This window comes from Oncorhynchus clarkii, chromosome 3, assembly GCF_045791955.1.
Source record: "Oncorhynchus clarkii lewisi isolate Uvic-CL-2024 chromosome 3, UVic_Ocla_1.0, whole genome shotgun sequence".
Lineage (NCBI taxonomy): Eukaryota > Metazoa > Chordata > Actinopteri > Salmoniformes > Salmonidae > Oncorhynchus > Oncorhynchus clarkii.
In genome coordinates this window covers 32,152,110-32,174,883 of record NC_092149.1, presented here as the reverse complement: position 1 = coordinate 32,174,883, position 22,774 = coordinate 32,152,110, and the positions used below count along the sequence as shown (strand labels likewise).

General features: G+C 44.6%; 1 protein-coding gene across 1 annotated transcript; it reads left to right on the top strand.

The window, feature by feature from the left end:
• The first annotated feature begins 11,589 nt into the window (after positions 1–11,589).
• Positions 11,590–21,970, top strand: LOC139385492 (uncharacterized). The gene is made up of 9 exons (XM_071130595.1): positions 11,590–11,714; positions 12,066–12,122; positions 12,975–13,325; positions 14,146–14,412; positions 16,287–16,574; positions 17,005–17,109; positions 17,284–17,339; positions 17,444–19,381; positions 20,671–21,970. The coding sequence occupies exons 1-9, from the start codon at positions 11,675–11,677 to the stop codon at positions 20,698–20,700; spliced, it is 3,132 nt and encodes a 1,043-aa protein (XP_070986696.1). The 5' UTR covers positions 11,590–11,674; the 3' UTR covers positions 20,701–21,970.
• Positions 21,971–22,774: the final 804 nt, after the last annotated feature.

The following is a 22,774-nucleotide window of genomic DNA, read 5'->3' as shown; positions in this document are numbered from 1 at the left end:
ATGCACATCCACCCGCCTAGACACATGTCCATCCCCGTACACACTTTCATGTGCACGCATGACCAAATGCATCCATAAGACACTGACAAATAAATGGTAGGGTCCAAGACGTGACACCGGCTTAACGATAAACTTTAGGAACACCTTAATACGGATCCCCCCTCTAACCTTTGCCCTCAGAACAGCCATAATTTGTTCGGGCATGGACTAGAAGGTGTCGAAAGTGTTCCAAAGGGATGCTGGCCCATATTGACTCCAATGCTTCCCTTAGTTGTGTCACGTCGGCTGGATGTCCTTTGGGTGGTGGACCATTTTTGATACACACGGGAAAAACTCTCTTCAAGTGCTGGTGTCATCTGTTGTGTCGTAACCCTGGAGAATGAAAACCAGAACATTTCTTTAGAATATCAGTCAAGCAAATACTGTATGTATTGCACCTGGACAGATGATCAGATGAAGGTGGTAATTGCTTTAGGGTTTGAAATAAATATTAACACTACAACTCTTTTGTTATTTTCAGTATTCATTTCATTCAACATCACCAACACCAAAATGGTAAGACATTTTGAATAATGTCCCTATTGTATGTGCATGTAGAGAATTGCCACAAAGAGAGAGAGGTCAATACTGATATTCACTGTTATAGTCCACAGCAACAGCAGGGGCATGGATCCACGTTGTTGCCACTCTGATTTTTTACATGTAAACAGAGGAAGACAATTAACATAAAATATAACCTGACAATTTATTCTGCTATTTTCCGGAATTGACATTTTCTCTTGACTTCATCAGTTACCCATACGGATTACATGCACACAATGTGAACTAATTCTGGATAATCAAAGGAAATGTACACTACCCTTTTCTTTGAAGAAAGGACATCTTCTTGCTCTTCACAGTTGTTTCTGGTTTGGCTGTGGGGAGGCTAGGTTTGGCGACGGCCTGAACCCTGGAACCACTGGATCGCTCGCTCTGGTTGGGATCATGAGGAGAAAGGAGGTCTTTGAGCAAGTGCTCTAGAAAGGATTTAAGAGATTTGATTTGATTTGGATCTTTTTTAATCCTCACTTGGACTAATCTTCCAAGAGTCCTTAAACATTAAAATACAATTTATAATACAAACACATTTTCACATATAACACACTTATACAAACAGACATAATACAGGAACATTTTGACCTGATAAATAACAGTCTAAAAATATATATGTGTTCTTCATCTACCATAGTCCAGCACAACTTTCCTATGTATTACATTTAAATTGTTTTAAAGTACTGTTTAAATGTATATATTGAAAGGTTTCTGGTTTGCTCAGTTAAATTATTCATTTCTTTATTGCTCTAAATCGAAATGTTCTTTTGCCTATTTCTCTTTTCTGTCTGGATAACATGGTGGACAATCTATTCCTGGTATTTACTGAATGTCTGTCTCTTACTAACTGAATACCGTTGTGAATAGAGTTTGGCCGTTTTAAATGATGTATATTATGAAATAAAATAAGCATGCTTTCAATTATCTTGTTGATTGATGACCAACCAAGAGCATTGCGCATGACTACAACAAAAGAACCGTATCTCCACCTTAAAACAATCCTTGCCTCTTTGTTCTGTGCAATCTGCAGCCTCCTAATTTGACTTGCTGATGCATTTCCCCAGACCACAGAACAGTAATTCACCTGACTCTCAAATAATGCTTGTGTTATTTGCTTAAGAATCTTTCCTGGTAAATATTTAGCTATCCTCCTGATCATGCATGCTGTTTTAATATTTATTTTACATAGATGAGTTATTTGAGATAACCATGATAAGCAGTTATCTAGCTGCACTCCTAGTAGTTTGGTTTCTGCCACTTCCTCAATTTGTACTCCTCCCATACTTAATTGTATCCCATGCTGTGTTGGCCTTTTCCTAGTGGAACGGACTAACATAACTTTGGTTTTCTTGGTGCTTAAAACAAGTTTGTTCCAACGAACCCACTCCCTGATATGCTCCAAATCTCCTTGTAAAGCTTGCTGCACCTGTTGAACCGATTGTCTTGCTGTATAAATTGTAGTATCATCTGCAAATATAGTAGCTTGAGTTTCAGATAAGGTATAAGGAAGGTCATTGGTATATGTTAAATAAAGAAGTGGCCCAAGGCAGCTGCCTTGCGGTACTCCAAAGTTTAAAGCACGAGGGGAAGAAAATGAACCGTTGATATAGGTGGACTGTTTCCTGTCAGTTAGATATGACTGTACCCAATTCAATGCTACCTCCTTAAAACCATAATGCATTAATTTAGTCAAAATTATTTCATGATCCACTAAATCAAATGCTGCACTAAAATCTAAAAATAGTGCACCAACAAACCTGCCATTATCCATAGCATTGAACCACTGGTCATTGGTAATGGAATGTTTTTTGCGATAAGCATGCTGATTGGCTGTAATCAGATCATTCTTTTCCATGTATTCCCATATTTGTTTACTCACAATACCCTCCAATATCTTACTGAGTGAAGGGAGTAGACTAATTGGTTGACTTGGCAGGAGTAATGGGTTCTTTGCTGTCTTTCGGAAAAGGACACGCCTTTTCCAGTGACCAATTGAATATGTATTTTAGTGGAGCTGCAATCTGGGGAGCACCATAGCGAAGTAAAAAATTGTCCATGTAGATTTACCAGTGGGTAATGACTTCAATAGGTTTAACACTTCCTCTACTGACACCATTTGTAGACTAAAAGAGCAGGTCTTGTTGCTCATAATACACGAAAATAACACATCCTAGATCTGAATGAATGAAATATTCTTATTAAATACTTTTTTCTTTACATAGTTGAATGTGCTGACAACAAAATCAGACAAAAATTATCAATGGAAAACAAATTTATCAACCCATGGAGGTCTGAATTTGGAGTCACACTCAAAATTAAAGTGGAAAACCACACTACAGGCTGATCAAACTTTGATGTAATGCCCTTAAAACAAGTCAAAATGAAGCTCAGTAGTGTGTGTGGCCTCCACGTGCCTGTATGACCTCCCTACAACGCCTGGGCATGCTCCTGATGAGGTGGCGCATGGTCTCCTGAGGGATCTCCTCCCAGACCTGGACTAAAGCATCCGCTAACTCCTGGACAGTCTGTGGTGCAACGTGGTGTTGGTGGATGAAGCGAGACATGATGTCCCAGATGTGCTCAATTGGATTCAGGTCTGGGGAATGGGCGGGCCAGTCCATAGCATCAATGCCTTCCTCTTGCAGGAACTGCTGACACACTCCAGCCACATGAGGTCTAGCATTGTCTTGCATTAGGAGGAACCCAGGGCCAACCGCACCAGCATATGGTCTCACAAGGTGTCTGAGGATCTCATCTCGGTACCTGATGGCAGTCAGGCTACCTCTGGCGAGCACATGGAGGGCTGTGCGGCCCCCCAAAGAAATGCCACCCCACACCATGACTGACCCACCGCCAAACCGGTCATGCTGGAGGATGTTGCAGGCAGCAGAACGTTCTCCACGGCGTCTCCAGACTCTGTCACGTCTGTCACATGTGCTCAGTGTGAACCTGCTTTCATCTGTGAAGAGCACAGGGTGCCAGTGGTGAATTTGCCAATCTTGGTGTTCTCTGGCAAATGCCAAACGTCCTGCACGGTGTTGGGCTGTAAGCTCAACCCCCACCTGTGGACGTCGGGCCCTCATACCACCCTCATGGAGTCTGTTTCTGACCGTTTGAGCAGACACATGCACATTTGTGGCCTGCTGGAGGTCATTTGGCAGTGCTCCTCCTGCTCCTCTTTGCACAAAGGCGGAGGTAGCGGTCCTGCTGCTGGGTTGTTGCCCTCCTACGGCCTCCTCCACGTCTCCTGATGTACTGCCCTGTCTCCTGGTAGCGCCTCCTTGCTCTGGACACTACACTGACAGACACAGCAAACCTTCTTGCCCCAGCTTGCATTGATGTCCCATCCTGGATGAGCTGCACTACCTGAGCCACTTGAGTGGGTTGTAGACTCCGTCTCATGCTACCACTAGAGTGAAAGCACCGCCAGCATTCAAAAGTGACCAAAACATCAGCCAGGAAGCATAGGAACTGAGAAGTGGTCTGTGGTCACCACCTGCAGAACCACTCCTTTATTGGGGGTGTCTTGCTAATTACCTATAATTTCCACCTGTTGTCTATTCCATTTGCACAACAATATGTGAAATATATTGTCAATCAGTGTTGCTTCCAAAGTGGACAGTTTGATTTCACAGAAGTGTGATTGACTTGGAGTTACATTGTGTTGTTTAAGAGTTCCCTTTATTTTTTTGAGCAGTGTATGACCATCAATCCATTGGACAGTAGCTTGTTTGGAAGAATGTGTGTTTACATTATTGCTCATTAAATACATTTTCTTTGTAAAAAAAAATCTGCTAAATAATTGGCAATATCAGCTCGTTTTCTTATTGTTCTCCCGCCAATCTCCACACTAGATTGGCATGATGAGATAGATGTACCAAGTAAGCCCTTAACTGTATTCCATACCTCTTAAGAATAATTTTTACAATCAATAAAAGCATTGTTGTAAAATAACGTTTTTTTCTTACGATTCAATCTAACTGCATAATTACGTAATGTTCAATAATTCTGTTAATCAATTTCTAGTTCTGATTTGTCTGCTAAGGCTTTTGCCATATTTCTTTGAGAAAAGCCTCACCCAGTTCATCATCAATTCATGGAGACGGACGAGCCCCAACTGTACTCTTTCTTACTGGGGCATGATGGTCCATTACCTCAGTGAGCAAATCAATAAAACATTCTGTAGTGTGATTTAAATCATCCTCTAGATAAATCAGCTCCCAAGGTACAGCAGCCAAATCATTTTGAAATAGCTCATGATTAAATGTTTAAAAATTTATCTTGACCACAATCCTTGGGGGTTTCTTTGGAACCTCGGTGTTCATGGTTATGGACACAATATTATGGTCTGTCCAGCCCACTGGTATTGATCTGGCTTTTAAGCATTGCAATTGTATATTACAGAAGATCAGATCAATGCACGTGTCTGAACGATGACCCAACCTAGTTGATGATCTAGTAGTATCATTAACCATTTGTTTCAAACCACAGTTCTCGGCATATCTCATAAATTTAGTTCTATTCGAATTATTATGATCCTTCCCATTTATATTGAAATCACCCAAGATAAATACATCTCTGTTGCTATCTGTGGCCTGGCCAAACCCAGTACATAAGTCATCCAGATAGAACACCTTAGAGCTAGGAGGTCTATACACACATCCTACCAATATGGGTGCCTGGTGAGGCAGATGTACCTGAGCCCATAGTGCCTCTATTTGACATACATTAAGGTCATACCTTCTCTTAAAAGGTATATGATTCTGAATGTACAGAGCTACACCCCCACCATTCCTATTCCTGTCCCTTCTCACTAGACAATATCCTTGAATGTTCATTTGTCCATCATTTACAGATGCATCTAAATGCGTTTTGGTCAAAGCCAAAATATGAATATTATTTATGTTGACCAAGTTAAAAACCTCATGTATTTTGTTAGGAAGGCGACATACATTAACCTGAGCTATATGCAGCCCTTTCCTTATCAAGTGAAGATCAATAGAGCATGTATTCATTATAGTGGAGATCAATAGAGCATGTATTCATTATAGTGGAGATCAATAGAGCATGTACTCATTATAGTGGAGATCAATAGAGCATGCATTCATTATAGTGGAGATCAATAGAGCATGTATTCATTATAGTGGAGATCAATAGAGCATGTATTCATTATAGTTGAAGTTGTACACTACAACACAAACTCAGATTTGAACATTACATTAAAATAGCCAGGGAGTTACTCTAGAGTCCTGATACAGTTGCCAGTTGATGTAAAGTCTCTCCATCACCATGGAGACTCGTTGATTCAGGCTACGCTTTTCCTTCATGATGGGATACATTTTTTTCTCCTTTCATTGATCTCGGTGGGGAAGTGATCATTCATTCCAAAATCACTGTTTCTGAGTTCTCTCCCCATGTTCTTCGTCATTTCCTTTTGCTTAAATTTGTCAAAACATGCAATAATAGCCCATGGCCTATTCCCAGAGGCCTTACCCATTCTATGGACTCTGGAGAAAGTGACATTACGCACAACATCAGTGGGCAGTTTCAGTTGAGTTGACATAAAGTCTCAGACAGTGTCCTCACAGCCTCTGCTGTTGTCATTTTCTGGTACCCCTGAGAATATTAGATTGTCCCACATTGATCGACACTGTACATCAAGCAATGTTTCTTTAAGTTGTTTGTTCTCCCTTTGCACCACCTCCACCTTGCTATGAATAGAGTCTACAGTACCTTTCAGCGCCGTGTTCTCTTTCCTTAGATCATCAATCTGACGTTGGCTGAATTCTAGACTGAATTCTATTGAGATCCTCTCGTATATATCCAAGATATCAAGTTTGGCAAGCCTTTCATTGATGGATTTTAACAAGTCAACATCCATATCAGTAAACCTCTCCCCACTCTCCACTCTTACTAAGGGATGGTTAGGTTCCATCGTTGATACCGCTTGGCCAACCTGGTTTTGGTTTGTTTTTGTTGATTTTGGGTTTGTTGGTTATCCTTAACAATGCTTGAATCCTCTGAAACCAGTGACATGTTACTTTGAGTTCGTACGTATCTCTCGTCAATGAATTGCTCAAGCTCTTCAATGGATTCTGAATCATCCAGTGTGTTTGCAGGCAGAAAAAAGCCAAAAAGAACAAAACAACGTTAACTTAGCTCGCGTCTAGTCAGACTGCTCTGTGAAGGCTCTGTGAATGACTCTGCCTATGGCTCCCTCTGGAGCTCACCTATCTGCCTTCTGCTCAGGAGAGCAGAATCAGACTTAGCTCTATAGGCCACTGAAGACACTGTCCTGCAGAAGGAAGCTGCATATCTGCTCCAACAGGTGGTCTATGAATGGCCGGCGGATGCCTGTGGAGAGAAGGGCCTGAAGCTTTCACTCAGCTGAAGCTGCATCCTCCCATGCTGCCAACATACTACCCTGGTGACCTTATCTAACATCTCTGACTGGGAGACAAGGCTGGTTGTGCCACTTCTAGCTCCTTTCTACAGTGCTTTAATGACCCGACGGGTTCTGTCCGTGAGGGAGGGTGTTCCCTTAGTTGTGGGAAAATCAGTGATACTTGCAAATGAGGAGGTGCTCTGGATAGCTTTCAGCTCCTTGTCCAGGCTCTCTCTACTCATTGTGCTGTCAAAACATCCAACACTAGCTTTCTCTGGCTTAACTGTGAGGCTAGTAATGGGGATGTTGGCTGGTCGTATGGGATTATGGGCATGGTGGAAGAGGTGCAACTCAGGATAGAATTATACTGGTCTTCAACACTCTCTGAGCCCACAGTGTGATCAGACACACATCTTGTCTCATTCAGACGTAACACAGGGGAGTTGTTCAGTGGTGCTGTGATGTATATCTCAACAGAGGCATCATGGTTGAACACCGTTCCAACGCTGCAGAACATGGAACCCAAACCACTGTTTGTGAGCAGGGAATGATCTGAATCCCTGACTTAGTCTGAGATCAATAGTGTCAATGGGAAAGATGAACTTGTCCACCTTGACACTCACATTGTTATAAAAGCTAGCAGCAGCAGAGCGGAACCAACCCTTGGGGAACTTGGGCCTGGTCTGGAGGTCAAGACCGGTCTCTGAGATCACAGCCTCAATCTGGTCAGCACTGACAAGTTTGGGGACAGATTTCTTAAGTCTTTGCAGGTAATGGATAAACATTCCAATAAGTCCGACTCCTCTCCATGTTGAACGGACAGTGCAGCTGACAGAGTATGACTGGTCACTAATAAATAAATTGGACTCTGTAGATGAACTAATGAGCATCTCGGTTACTGCACTCACAGCCTTAGCCTGAAACTTACAGTGATGCGACATAATAGGGAGACTTCAAAAGGACCCAGTTCTAGCACTAATAGTGATATCATCACCGATCTCACAGAGTACAAAGAAGGTATACCAGAGGAAGATTAATCCTCCATGTGGGACAACAGATTGTTCACAAATATACTGCTGGTTTCAGAGTTTATTGTTCCCAAAGTAGACTCGGTTGCATTCTCTGTTAAGAATGAGAAGACCAGAATGCTAATAACCTCGTGTCTAGGTGGAGTTGGTATGTGTCCTCTGCATTGGTAGACAGGGAATGAGAACTGCAGAGTTTCTCACAAAGGGCCAATGCCCTTAATTGGGTCTCTGAAAGTTTCTCATTCTCCCTGAATAGAATTATATCATTCAAAGAAACCATGGCAATGTCGACATGGTTTAAGTTATCCCGAAGCTCGTCAGGTGTGGCTGGGGCCTCTCGAATTGGAAAAGTCCAAATCCAAATCTTTATCCACAGTCTTAACCAGTTCTCACACACCTGCCGCCAACTATGGGAAACAGACAACATTTGGTGTTTGGTGTGTCACGGGGCACTGATCTCGGTGGCCAGTGAGGACGGGACAAATGGCCATGGTCAAGACCTCCGCTGATGCTTGTTGTGCAGCATGCTGGTCAACTTGTCTTCCTGCCTTACTCACTGCATTTTTACCACATTCGCCTTACTGTTGCCTTTTGGAGGAAGTTCTAGCCATGAGACAGGGGAAATTTGTTAAACTGTCAAACTTTAATTGGCTTGCTTTCAGGTTGTCTCCTGTCACGCTTCGACCATGGGACTACACTATATATACAAAAGTATGTGTAAAGCCCTTCCAGTGAGTGGATCTGTCTATTGCAGCCACACCCGTTGCTGACAGGTGTATAAAATTGAGCACGCAGCCATGCAATATCATTGGCAGTAGAATGGTCACTGAAGAGCTCAGTGACTTTCAATGTGCCACCGTCATAGGATGCCACCTTTCCAACAAGTCAGTTTGTCAAATTTCTACCCTGGTAGAGCTGCCTCGGTCAACTGTAAGTACTGTTATTGTGAAATGGAAACGTCTAAGAGCAACAGCGGCTCTGCCGCGAAGTGGTAGGCCACAGAAGCTCACAGAACGGGACCGCCAAGTGCTGAAGCGTGTAGCGCGTAAAAAATACATCTGTCCTCGGTTGCGACACTCACTAGTTCCAAACTACCTCTAGAAGCAACGTCAGCATAAGAACTGTTTGTTGGGAGCGTCATGAAATGAGCTTCCATGGCCAGAAATGGGAAATGCGTTCTCTGGAGTGTTGAATCATGCTTCACCATCTGGCTGTCCGACGGAAAAATATGGGTATGGCGAATTCCAGGAAAACACTACCAGCCCAAATGCATAGTGCCAACTATGTCTAGGGCACAGAGCCCTAAACTCAGCCCCATCAAACACCTTTGGGATGAATTGGAATGCCGACTGCGAGCCAGGCCTAATCGCCCAAAATCAGTGCCTGACCTCAGTAATACTCTTGTGGCTGAAGGGAAGCAAGTCCACGCAGCAATGTTCCAACGTCTAGTGGAAAGCCTTCCCAGAAGAGTGTAGGCTGTTAAAACAGCAAATGGGGGACCAGCTCCATATTAATGCCCATGATATTGGAATGAGACGTTCAACGTCCACATACTTTTGATCATGTAGTGTATGTCCAGGGAGCTGGGCAGGGATTACTGCCACTAACTGAGCAGCTATCTGGGCATTTCACTGGGCTCCTGAGTGGCGCAGCGGTCTAGAGGCGTCACTACAGACCCTGGTTTGATTCCAGGCTGTATCACATCCCACCGTGATTTGGAGTCCCATATGGCGGCGCACTATTGGCCCAGCGTCGCCCGGGTTAGGGTTTGGCCGGGGTAGGCCGTCATTATAATTAAGAATTTGTTCTTAACTGACTTGCCTAGTTAAATACATTTTTTTTTTAAATAAAATAAAATTTTTGTTGGGACTTCTAGCCGTGTTGAGCTAAGCCCACTAAGGTTGGCCAGGGTCTGTTGTATATGGTCCGGCATAATATCATTGATACGCTTCACAGAGGAGGCAGCATCAAGACCCTACTACTACAGAGGGAGGTCTACATGATCCCCTATCTAAAAACACTGACCGCTAGTGGTCTGAATATTGACGTTTTTATGAACAGTCGGCTAAATGGTACATTTTCTCTTCCACAGTTTATCAGCTTGCTCTTATGATGTTCCCTTTGTCATAGATTTTGGTGTTGGTGCTACAGGTGCCAGCGGGAGGCAAATGTAATAAGTATGGCATTAGTGTCCTTGATTTCAGCAAGTTCACTAACTAACCCATATGCCTATGGCAACCCTATTACTACCATCAGTACCATTACTACTGAAGTCATCAACACTACCCCTACTAGGGATAATAGTAAGCCTACAAGCTTTATTTTACACCCACTACAACGTATTTCACAACCATAAATAATGCAAGACGCGCAAGCATACATTTTCTCTAGGAAATTACATTTTCTAGTTGCCTCAGTCTAGAGGGCTTGATGTCAGGTTAAACTATCTATGGGTATGCATGTCACCCGCCGTCCCTGTCCCTCTGTCTCGGTGTCCATGCTTTGGATGTTAGAGATTGTCTCCATTTCTTCAATATTTTCAACACATTTGCCATGGGCTGGGGAGGCATTTTTTGCAGTTTAAAAATAACATTTTCAGAAATTCAACACATTTTGCAGACTTACGCCATGTTTAATATGATATCTGATGGCGAGTGACTAGCAAAATCAATGGGGGCCCGCTGGAGGTCAGGGCCCCTGGGCACATGGCCCTGCATGCCCGATCGGTGATTTTCGACATGATTACTAGAAGTTTAGATAACTGGTTTTAGAAAAAAACAGAAATAAGTTAGTGGTCTGGACCTCTGTGTCCTATGTAGCTACGGGCCTGAAGTGATCTACTACCAGTAGATTGGTGCAGAAAGAATGCACAGAAACAATAAGTAAGACTTGGCTACTAGGCCCAATCAAGAGCTCCATTCTTTCATCGCTGTGCTAAATTCACTGATGCACCTATAAACGTAACAATGCTTTGTGTTACGCCCTTGCGTTGTCTTCATTGGGATGTGTACATGTGCATGCTCCTTACACTGCCGCCTACTTTCCTCTTCGAGCTCTCACTTACAGTTGTTGTTAATGAATGTATCTTTCTCAAGGAACTACAATGCATGTTGACCATAGGTTTGATCATTCCCTGTCTCTGCTATAGGGCAGCACTTAGACATTTGTATTTTCACAATCCAATCACCTCAAAAGAAATTCAGCTCCACACATTTATAAGTGGAGCATGTGTAAAGTATTCAGCACAGGTAAAACTTGCTCTTGAATTATACTTTTTTTGAGGTTTTTCCACAACTATTCCCACAAGTGCTAACTGAGAAAGGACAGCAGGATATGGTTGTGATTTTGAATGGAAACTAACTGGTGTTTGTTCACTTCAATTGTCATCAGCTACTGATGTTTGTAGCTGGTGTGCCTTAATAAACAAACCCAGTATGGATTGCGTGCTCTCTTGGCCCATAGGCTCACAATGCTGCTTTCAAGTAATTGAGGTGAACGATCCCTTTAAGAGGACAGGTGTGTCTGCAAGACAAGGGTGTATTCACTAGGAACCAAACAGAAGAAAAGGGGTGAAACAGAGATGGACCTATCTGAATTCGTCCTATAAGAAACTCTTATTTTTAGTGCGCAACATTTTCCATTGCAAGAGGTTTTACTAAGGTGTGGCCTAATGAATACACCGGCGGAGACAGGTGAGCGTGGAGAAAACAGTAAGTGAAACCTTTCACACTTAAACAAACTGGTTTGCCAAAAGTCTGCTTATGGCTTTTACAAATGAAACATGAGAGAAAAGAGAAAAGTCTGTCGTAAGTATTGACATTGAAAATCTTTCAAGACATGTTTTGAATTAAGTGAAAGTGAGTTTATTCACAATCTTCATCTTATGTACTCTGTCAGGTTTAGAATGCTAGCACGCTAAGCTACTAGCATGTCCTATTTGTGATTTCAGAAGAACACAGCCTGGGTTTCTTTCTTTCTGTGTTTTAATTAGTCTTAAACAGACACATTTCATTCACTTCAATTTAGTTGTGATTTGAGTCTGAGTCAAAAATCCTCCACAGGCTTTCCTGACTATGTGATGAACTTACACCTGCTTCCTGTAGTTCTGTCATTGGCAGGTAAGGCATCTCTCCTCCCTAAATTTTCTGACAGGGGCTTCAATGTTGACTTAACTGAGTAACCTAACCTAAAGCTGACCAAAAGGGTGTGCCTGTGGAAAGAATGCTGACGTGTGTGTTTTTAAAATGTGGGAGAGGTTGGACTAGTAGCTCTACATTTTTGGGAAATTCCAAGGTGACAGAAACAATGACTCCTTCCCAGCTCGGCTGCATTCTTAGTCTTTGTGTTCTATCGCATAAATGAAAAATAAAGTCACACACTCATCTCTCCTTGTGAATTTATTCAACCAAAGTTTTGGCTTAACAACCTTTATCAGGGTGTGTGATATTTTACCACACAATGTCCAAAGGCTTATCAGCTCTTCCATGACTGTTTCCCAAATGGCACCCTATTCCACCACACAGTGCACAACTTTTGACCAGAGCCCTGTGGGCCTTGATCGGAACCCTATGTAGGGCACTATAAAGGGAACAGGGTGCCATTTGGGACACACCCTCTGAGTCATACTTTCTCTATCCAGTATCCACCTCTACTTTAAAAGTGTGCTGCTGTTTTACTGCAAATGATCAATGAGGGAACCTCGGTGCAATTCATCTCAATTTGTGTCCTTCTCATGCACACCTTGTAAAGTCAATCCACCATGACTGAGCATATTGATTTGATTTAGTATAATTCATCTGCTGAAGACTTTTGGGGCCTTTTATATGCTTACAAAGTAATTAAATTCCCCCAACTATACCCCTCAAACACTCTCATACTAGTGTTATAACTTGTTATAATCACTGTAAGAAATTAAGCAGGTAAAGAAGTGATAGTCATTGTATTCTTCTCCCCCCTTTCTTACATTCCAGTCATCATATCTGTCACTTTCTCCCAGGACCTGGTCTCAATCCAGTTTAAGTCAGATCCAGTCCTGGTGCAGACTGGCACCGATGCGGTCTTCACGGTGGTCACAGTGTCCCAGGTGTTTTCCATCACATGGGGGTACCCAGGTGGGGTGACCCCCCTGGGGCTGTGGGTGGGGGGCAGTGCGGTGCTCAACACTGTGGCCCAGTACCAGGGCAGGGTCACCATCACAGCCACCCAGCTCCGTATCAGCAGTGCCCAGCTGGGAGACGCGGGGAACTACACAGTGCAGGTGGACCCCTCGCCCACCACGGGCCTGGCCCAAAACTCAAGGTCTATACAGCTCAGAGTATTCGGTAAGGAGGGAGGAAATGAGGGAGGAAAGGAGGGAGGGAGAAAAGGAGGGAGGAAAGGAAGGAGGGATGTAGTGGGGGAGAGAAAGGAGGAGGATGGGAGGGAGGGAGGAAAGGAAGGAGGGATGTAGTGGGGGAGAGAAAGGAGGAGGATGGGAAGGAGGGAGGAAAGGAAGGAGGGATGTAGTGTGGGAGAGAAAGGAGGAGGATGGGAGGGAGAATTACAGAAGTGAATAGCAGTGGTGGAAAATCGAGCTTGAAGTGTAATGTGATTATAGCCACTTGTTTGCCCAGACCTGTTAGTGTTTGTTATTACTGTTATTTTTAGCCACAGATAGCACTTCTATCTTTATATTCTCAGTCCAGGCCTAGCGCTTATTGGCATCTTGAAAGCCACTTTTGCCATCTGCCCCTTTATTTACCATCTGCTCCCATGTCTGGATGTTGCTTCTTCTCCCAGCCCATTATTTTCATTAAACAAAATTAGTTTAGGCAGAAAACACTAAGTGTCCCTCTATTTTTCAGCATATTTTGAAGCTTGAATTGAATCCCCCTCTGTCTGTGGTCACACTGTGAAAGCCCAATAATGGCTAATTCAAAAGCTCTCCCTGTGTGTATCTCCAAATCAGTCTACTACTCCAGTATTCACTAGCCTGGTCCAATAATAGTTTGTGGCATGATAATGACTATAGGAGGTAACAATTACCATAGGAGTTGGCATGACCATAAGAGTAGTCAATGACCATAGGAGTTATGAAGACAACACTAACCGATTTGGGACCAGTCTATAATCTCCCTTGCTTATCTTCTCTCCCCACCCTAGATGCAGTGGATGGCGTGACTATGTTTGTGCCGTCAGTGGCTCTGGAGGGGGGCAATGTGTCTGTGCGCTGTACCTGGACCAAGGGGACAGAGACCAGTGTGATGTGGGGTAAAGGGGGCTCTGTTCTCACCTCGAACTCCAGGGTCACTATCAAAGGGGGCGACCTGGTGATCAACCCAGCCAGGAGGGAAGATGCCGGGGTCTACTCCTGCACCGTCGCTAACCTTGTCAGTGCTCAGACCGCCTCAAAGACCCTCACAGTTTACTGTGAGTCATTGCAGGCCCAGCTGCTAATGCTGATAACATAAGCCACACAGTGAGCAGGGCCAGTGAACAGGGTCGGATTCCAGACTTGGCATGCAGGGGTAATCCAGGGGTGATTAGATGGCATATGAACACTTGATAAGTCATGGCAAAATGTGTAGGATTGTAATTAACCATAAATTAGCTTTAAAACTGCAATATTTTCTCTCAGCCTCATAATGGCAAAGTGTGTAGAATAGCATGAGATTAGCTATATGACGGCACAATTTTCTCTAAACCTCACCCCACTGCACCCCACTGCTGAAGCTAAGAACGGTCGGTCCTGGTCAGTCCCTGGATTGGAGATCAGATGTGGCTGGAAGTGGTGTTGGAGTGCCAGTAGGAGGCACTCTTTCCTCTGGTAAAAAGAAATATACTGAACAAAAATTTAAAAGCAACCTGCAACAATTTCAACAATTTTACTGAGTTACAGTTCATATAAGGAAATCAGTCAATTGAAATTAATTCATTAGGCCCTAATCTATGGTTTTCACATGACTGGGCACAGGTGCAGCCATGTGTGGGCCTGAGAGGGCATAGGCCCACCCACTGGAGAGTCAGGCCCAGCCAATCAGAATTCATTTTTCCCCACAAAAGGTCATTATTACAGACAGAAATACTCCTCAGTTTCATCAGCTGTCTGGGTGGCTGGTGTCAGACGATCCCACAGGTGAAGTAGCCGGATGTGGAGGTCCTGGGCTGCCGTGGTTACACGTGGTCTGCGGTTGTGAGGCCAGTTGAACGTACTGCCAAATTCCCTAAAATGACATTGGAAGCGGCTTATGGTAGAGAAATGAACCTCAAATTCTCTGGCAACAGCTCTGGTGGACATTCCTGCAGTCTGCATGCCAATTGCATGCTCCCTCAAAACTTGAGACATCTATGGAATTGTGTTGTGTGACAAAACTGCATATTTTACAGTGGCCTTTTATTGTCTCCAGCAGAAAGTGTACCTGTGTAACGATCAGCTTCTTGATGTTCCACACCTGTTGGGTGAATGGATTATTTTGGCAAAGGAGACATGTTCACTAACAGGGATGTAACCAATTTGTGCTCAACATTTTAGAGAAATATGTTTTTTTGTGCAAATGGGAAATGTACTTTTATTTATTTCAGCTAATGAAACATGGGACCAACATTTTACATGCGTTTACATTTTTGTTCAGTATAATAATAGCTTAATGCCCCGGGGCAGTGATTGGGGACATTGCCCTCTGTAGGGTGCCGTCTTTCGGATGGGACGTTAAACGGGTGTCCCGACTCTCTGTGGTCACAGAGTAGCATGAGGTTAGCTATAAGACTGCACAAGTTTCTCTCTGCCCCATGGCAAAAAAGTATAGAATTGCAGGGAAAACTGTGGCCCCAGATGCAGTGGTCCGGCTCTGACTGTGAGTAACTATCTAGTGTCCAGGGTTCTGTTAATTAGGGCACTTTCAAGTCTTTCCTTGTTTTAGTCTGTTTTCTTCTGTTTGGTGCCTAATGTACATGGCCCAGCAGTCAAAAAAATGCTAATGATATGAGCTAGTTGTTCAACTACATTACACCAAGTAATGTCACTACCAGTTAGCCACATAAGTGCATTACTAAATAGGCTACAGGGCTAATTCTCATTAGCAATAATATCACTACTCATAAAGCCTCGTGAGCCGACTGATCCCGCATGAGCTTCCGGTATCATGCAACTCGCGAAGCTACTAGTCATACCCAACCCCCGTAATATTGTCCCCATTCATTTTGAGGTGAAACTTTACTGTGATAGTCTGTGAGCCACATGCTTTGTCTTTGAGTCTGTCTGTTGATGTCCCCCCCCCCCCCCCCCTCCTCCCCTCCACCTCCAGATGGTCCAGACACCCCCGTGCTGAGCAATGATTCTCCGGTAGACTGTGTGGGAGGAGCGGATGCAGTGCTAGGCCAGACGATCCATCTCACTTGCGTGTCCGACTCCCTGCCCCCTGCCACTTTCTCCTGGCAATACAACAATGAACCCGTGGCGTCTGGACAACCAGACAGTGGCGTGTTCAGCCTCCAGACCTTCTCCACCAACCAGAGCGGCCAATACAAGTGCGTGGCTAGCAACGCCATCACGGGCGCCACGTCGGAGCAGGCGACGGGCCTGGCCATCGTGGGTGAGTTATGCGGGACGAACACTGGCCTTGACCACTACCGTGACTCATTCTGGTGACTGTTTCGTTTTGGACGGCGCAGCGGCATCCATCTTTGAGTGAAGAGAGGGGAACATTTTGGCACAGCCTAGCTCATCAGCGAAAGATTGATTCAACCAAATGCTCTCGCAATGGGAATCAAACTCTTTTTCTATGACTTTCAGCTGTCTTCACTGTTCTTCCCTTTATTTCCACCACTCGTTCTCTCTCACCTCTCTTCCCCTGCCATCACTTCATCATTCTCTTTCTGAAACCTCGTCTATTTGTCTGTCTGGGCTCCGTGTCCGTGACACATTATCATTATTAATTTCTGTCTCCACCTCCCTCCCACTCTTTCTGTCCCTGTCTCCCCCCCCCCCCCCCCACCTTCCTTCCCTGTTCCCCTCTGTCTCAGGCACATGCCTCAGTGCAGGGGCAGTGGCTGGCATAGTGATAGGCTGTGTGGTCGCTCTGATCTTAATCATCATGGCCATCGTACTCCTGGTGCGCTGGAGGAGAGGTGAGTGAGAGTCTGTCTGTCTGTCTGTCTGTCTGTCTGTCTGTCTGTCTGTCTGTCTGTCTGAACATTCACGTTGACCTGTGTATAAGATTCCAGTTGTGTGTGGTACAGATGCTCATGTAAACATATGTTTCTATGTTTGAATATTGTATGTGACAATGTTGCTTATCACAGTTGACCGAAGACCGGAGGCCACAGGACAAAAGGGACACCCAGACCTCATGCTTACAGTAAGACACTCATCTTTTCCCCAAAATATTATCATTCTGAAAGCACTTTATTTCATCAATTAATCCATTTCTTTCTTGCTCTTCTCTTTCTCTCTCCTTTTCAGCCTCCAGAGCCCCCTCCACCTGGTACCCGGACTTTAGGTGGCCAGCACTCTGTCCCACCCGATGGCCGCGAAAACACACACACACCGCCACGTGACACTAACACACTTCAACACAATGGCCATGCCAACAGCAATGGGTTCCCACACAATGCTCAACATCAGAATGCCAATTCATTTCCACGAAATGCCACCACGCAGGACCACAACACTTTCACACGCACTGCTGCACCTCAGAATGCCAACACACTCGACACCCTCCCACAGATGACTCAAAACCACCCGAACAATCCAAACATTCTCATACAAGCGGGTTCTACTCAGGTCGGTGTTAACCTTAACACACTGCCACACAACCAGCAAAATAGCAACGCACAGCTACCCACGGTTCACGTCAATCTCAATTCCTATCCAACTAATGGTCAACATCCCAACCAACAGTCACAGCAACAATTTACAAGCCCTCAGGACAGTACAATGCAGTGGAGTGCCATCAATGTAGCCAACAGTGCTAGTGCTCCTCAAGTTCAAAATAACAACCCACAAACGGTCACACAGACTGGACAGTCATACTCCAATCCCAGGATGCAACTTGGCTTGTCATATCCTGGTGGTCCTTCACAGGTTGACCACAGTAACTTAGACACTGGTCCTCAAGTCTCTACTGGTCCTGTTCCTACTGGTTACACACACGGTGGTCGAAGTCACACTCTCCAGCGAAACGCCAACACACAGGCCTGCCAGAGGGACCAGGCTACTGATACCCAGCCTAGACACTCCGACCCAGCAACGGCCAGTTCTGTGCCACGGGATGCCAGTCATGCCACACCAAGTGCCAGCTCACACCACCAACAAATGCCTTGGGACCGTCTGAGGGGCACCCCGGCGTACCCCAACAACTCCCCCAGAAGGGTACAGGCTTCCCCCGACAGCAGCTACACCTCTGATAGCACAGAGTCTCCGTCCCAGGCTAGACGATTTCAACCACACACCCGAAGGAGTGGGCCAGGAGCACAGACCCAGAGCCCCCCACAGAGCCGATCTACACCCAGGAAGGCTGCACCTACGGCGGGCAGACAGGCCCAGAACCTCCCCCACACTCATGGGACGAACAATCAGCCTGGGGCTCCAAGCCACACACAGTCGCATATCAGTTCTCATGTACGCGATACACCAAGGCAGAGAGCCCGGCAGGATGTCAGAGCTCAGTCCCAGATCACAGCTCAGACCGCTTCTCAAAGCCAGACTGGCCCCAGGCAACAAAATGCCTCACATAGCCACCACAACCCCCAGCTGCAACAACAGGGACCAGGCGCTCCACAGGGACTAATAACCAACATGCCCCGAGGCACCACACTCAACACTCAAGCTCTAACAAATCCAAATCACATCCCACAGACACAAATCGGGATTCAGTATGGTAGGGGAAACACACATATGATACCGCAGCCCACACAAGACCAGAGACAGACAGCAACACAAGGTTGGGGTGCAATATCACAGCCTGTTACACAGAACCCCAGTAGCCTCACTCAGACGGCCCTGGAGATGCACACACTGACAACCCCTAACCCTTTTCACAACCGTAACCAACAGACACAGGCCGCCCTGCTCAACACCCAAGCTCGAGGCCCTAACCCTGGGCGCCAGCGGCCCCCCACGCCCCCTCCCGTGATCCCTCTGGCTCATTTTCAGACTATTCCCAGAGAACGCACCCAGCACCAGTCTCCAAACCGGGGCCCCGATGGCCCTCTCAGGCCCCCAGTCAACGTACACACCACACAGAGACACCCCAACGCCCACCCGCCCCACAGACATCCCGACGCTACCATGCCGGCCAACCTGCACTCAGGAAATGGCCACCACGTGCACGCTGATAACACACACAGGCACGGCCAAGGTACTCAACATGCCCACAGGAATCCTGCCCACCCACGCCAGGTAAGTAGACACCAAAGTAGTGCTTGATATCAGAGCCAACCATTCCCATATGTTTGATATATGTTGATTAGCCATTTCATGATTCATTAATCGCCACACGGCTCTCTGTCTCAGACATGTGATCATTATGTCTGTCTCATTATGTCATTCTCTGTCTACTTAGTTTCTTAGGTTTCCCCACCTCTCATTCTCAGTTAGTCCGCATCCCAAATGGAACCCTATTAACTTTATTTATTTAACTATGCAAGTCAGTTAAGATCAAATTGTTATTTACAGTGACGGCCTACCGGGGAACAGTGGTAGTTTAGTTCAGGGTCAGAATGACAAATTTTGACCGTGTCAGCTCGGGGATTCGATCCAGCAACCTTTACGGTTACTGGCCCAACTACTAGGCTACCTGCCGCCCCTATAATATGTCTAGAATATGTGTGTCACGGGTAGAGTTGCAAAACTACTGGCAATTTACTCAAGTTACTGTAATCTGTGATTTTGGTAATTAACAGGTAATCTATGGTAACTTTGGTTATGTATACATGAATAACTTAAAAAAGATGTATTCATATATAGTATCTATTTTGTATATCTGTGTCCATATTGCCCATGAGTTTCTAGTGAATAGACCACATGGTACAAGAGAAAATGGCCTAATTCGTGAGAAAAGCACCTAATAGACTATGGCATTATTTAAAATGAACTCTGCAACTCTTCCAACTATTGACTTTTTTTTCACCAGTTTGGCGCTAACACATTAACAACAAGAACATATTGACACGGTCAAATAAATATATAAAGGATATTTCATAACAGTGGTATTCACTAAGTCACTAAGTTGATGGTTTATATTTAGGATAACGTTTTACAGCTTTGTAATTTATTTAGATAAAAAAAAATAAAAAAAATCTTATTTTAAATATTTGACACGTGATGAGGCCACGCAGAGGGCCAGAGATAATTAGACACCTGTGAAAATGTGAAGTACCCAAAAGAGCCTCTAGATGTCTTGTGATAAATTACATAACATCATTGAAACTTCAAAAGCTTCCAGTTATATACCCTCCCTTTGCAACCCGAGTCACAGGGAAGCTTGCCAAGCAGCTTTTATAGCGGGGCCTGCACTTCCTGTTGAGCGACTGGTATCTTTCTGCTGGAGTAATGACAAGAGTATTTGGCAGGGATACAGCCAGGGTAGTTTAGCTGGGTGTTTGTCTGTCTCTACCGTACCAGTGTGTCAGTGGCTATGTTGAACACGACTTGTATATAATTAAGGTCTTGTTCTTTCTCTTCGACAGCAGACCCACCAAGGGAGGCCGAGACACTGAGTGATGCCAACGGACACACACACACACACCAGCAACTGACAAGAGGAGAAACACAAGCATGGATGACTATGGGAGCCCTACTCTAAAGCAATGGAGACCAAGCAAAAACACACGTGTGCACGTGCACACACACACACCCCCACTCACTCACACTCTATCACACACACTTCCCGCAGTCGACTCCCCCTGCCTGTCAAGTGTATGCTATCTGTTGATTTTCAACAGTACCGACGATGAGTCACTGGAAAACACACACTTATGTGTCCTTTCTGAAGCTCCATACAACCAAATAGTAGGAATGAGAAAAAGGCCTTATTGATGGCGGGAATCTCCAGGCCGTGTGTACGTGGCCTCTCCCATTCAGCGTGTTCAGAGAGAGAATGAGGCACTGCCACAACAACGAGGACTTGTTTCCATTCATGTCTGTGTGTGTGTTGCTCCTTGTGACTAGAATAAACAGTAACAAGGACAGGAAAAGAGAACCCTTGCTGGACGGATTCCAATTGATTGAATGGACTTGGCCCCTGGGAACTACTGTGTGAAAATTCTGAAGGAAATAAAAACCCCTCTGCGACTTGCTTTATTTAATATTTCCATGGAAGTATTTACGTGGTGACTTTCTGTTTACAGATGCTTCTCTTGACACCACTCAATTAAGGGGATTCGCTTCGGGGCCTGGGCTTCGGAAGCAATGCGCAACTAACTATGAAGGAGACCCCACAAATGGATGGGCCGCTTATTAATTAAGCGCTTTTATGCGGTTTAAATGGCTCGGAAAATAATAGCGGCCATGCGTGGAGGAGGTCAGCACAAAGAAGCTGCTGAGCTGCAACATTTTCCCCGACTAAGCAAAGCAAAACAATTTGCTCTGGGACTACAATGTTCTTTTGTGTGGGGGATTGGCACATTACAAGTGATCTCTTTTGGAAGGAATCTTAGTTTTCTTTAGAACAAAATGTGCATTTCATGTTTTTGTTTTTCTGTTACGTGGTAAATATGTTGGCACTGCCATTGCGATATGTGTCTTTGTGACTCAGGGAGGCTGTTTTATATTAAAATAAATGTTCCCTGAGAATACAGAATAGAGGGCCACCAGTTGAGGACCAGTTGGGGAACCCTGGGCTAGGGGTTGTTTCTAGATTGGAAGCCCCCTCTCTTCCCCATCCAGTTCCTTTACTTGACTTGAGGTTTTTAAAGATTAGGGGTCTCCGTTGAACATGCGTTTTTCTTGACCAGTATGTTTTATTGACAATAATAAAGTGTTTTGATTGCCCCACGTGGTGTCTTGTGAATGTCGATCATTGGGAGGAGTTTATTTACAGGAAAATACTGTATGTCAGTGTATTATATGACATTCATTTTGATATAATGTTACCTACTGGTATAATCTTAACTGCATACTGGTATAATCTTAACTGCCTACTGGTATAATCTTAACTGCCTACTGGTATAATCTTAATTGATTTTGAGATCATCTTGGCCTCCAGGCATTCTGACCATCTTCAGCTGTTACAAATATTCCCAGAATATTGTATTTACTAAACAGTTTTTAAGTTGAAGAATCTGCGCTGTAAAATTACCAGCACCAGAGTTGCCAGACGAATACTGCAATTTTGCACCACAGCAGAGATTTTCCTTCCTGTGAAACCTATTACTGTATTCCTGCTGTAAATTTGGGCACATGATTCCATGGCAGAATCTATTGGACGAGTCATGGTTGATAGAGGGAATAAGCCTACTGAATCTCAAGCCGTATTTTAGAGCATTAACAATGAGGAAGATATGTTGACCTCTGCATTCGGGACTAAGAACAGGAGAAAGTCCTTTAGAGACACGAGTTGACCTTTTCAATCCTGTTTTGTATGTGCTGACACTCGGTGAGTAAGACTCGTTCAATTTAATAAAATACTGTTCTTCTTTTGCCGAGTATGCAGACTCCCTTAGGGAGTTGTTGATTTTCCACATTAGTGAAATGTATGTCTGTTTCCTCAGCTTGTTATGGAGGAATTAGGAGTTCCTGGCTTGCTGCTCGATCAGTCCCTCAGCACAGCTCCCACTTGTGAGTACATCAAAT

Coding starts and splice junctions, on each gene's coding strand:
- LOC139385492 (XM_071130595.1), top strand. CDS start 11,675: ATGAATACACCGGCGGAGACAGGTGAGCGTGGAGAAAACA. Junction 11,715..12,065: donor AGGTGAGCGTGGAGAAAACA/GTAAGTGAAACC, acceptor AATCCTCCACAG/GCTTTCCTGACTATGTGATG. Junction 13,326..14,145: donor TATACAGCTCAGAGTATTCG/GTAAGGAGGGAG, acceptor TCCCCACCCTAG/ATGCAGTGGATGGCGTGACT.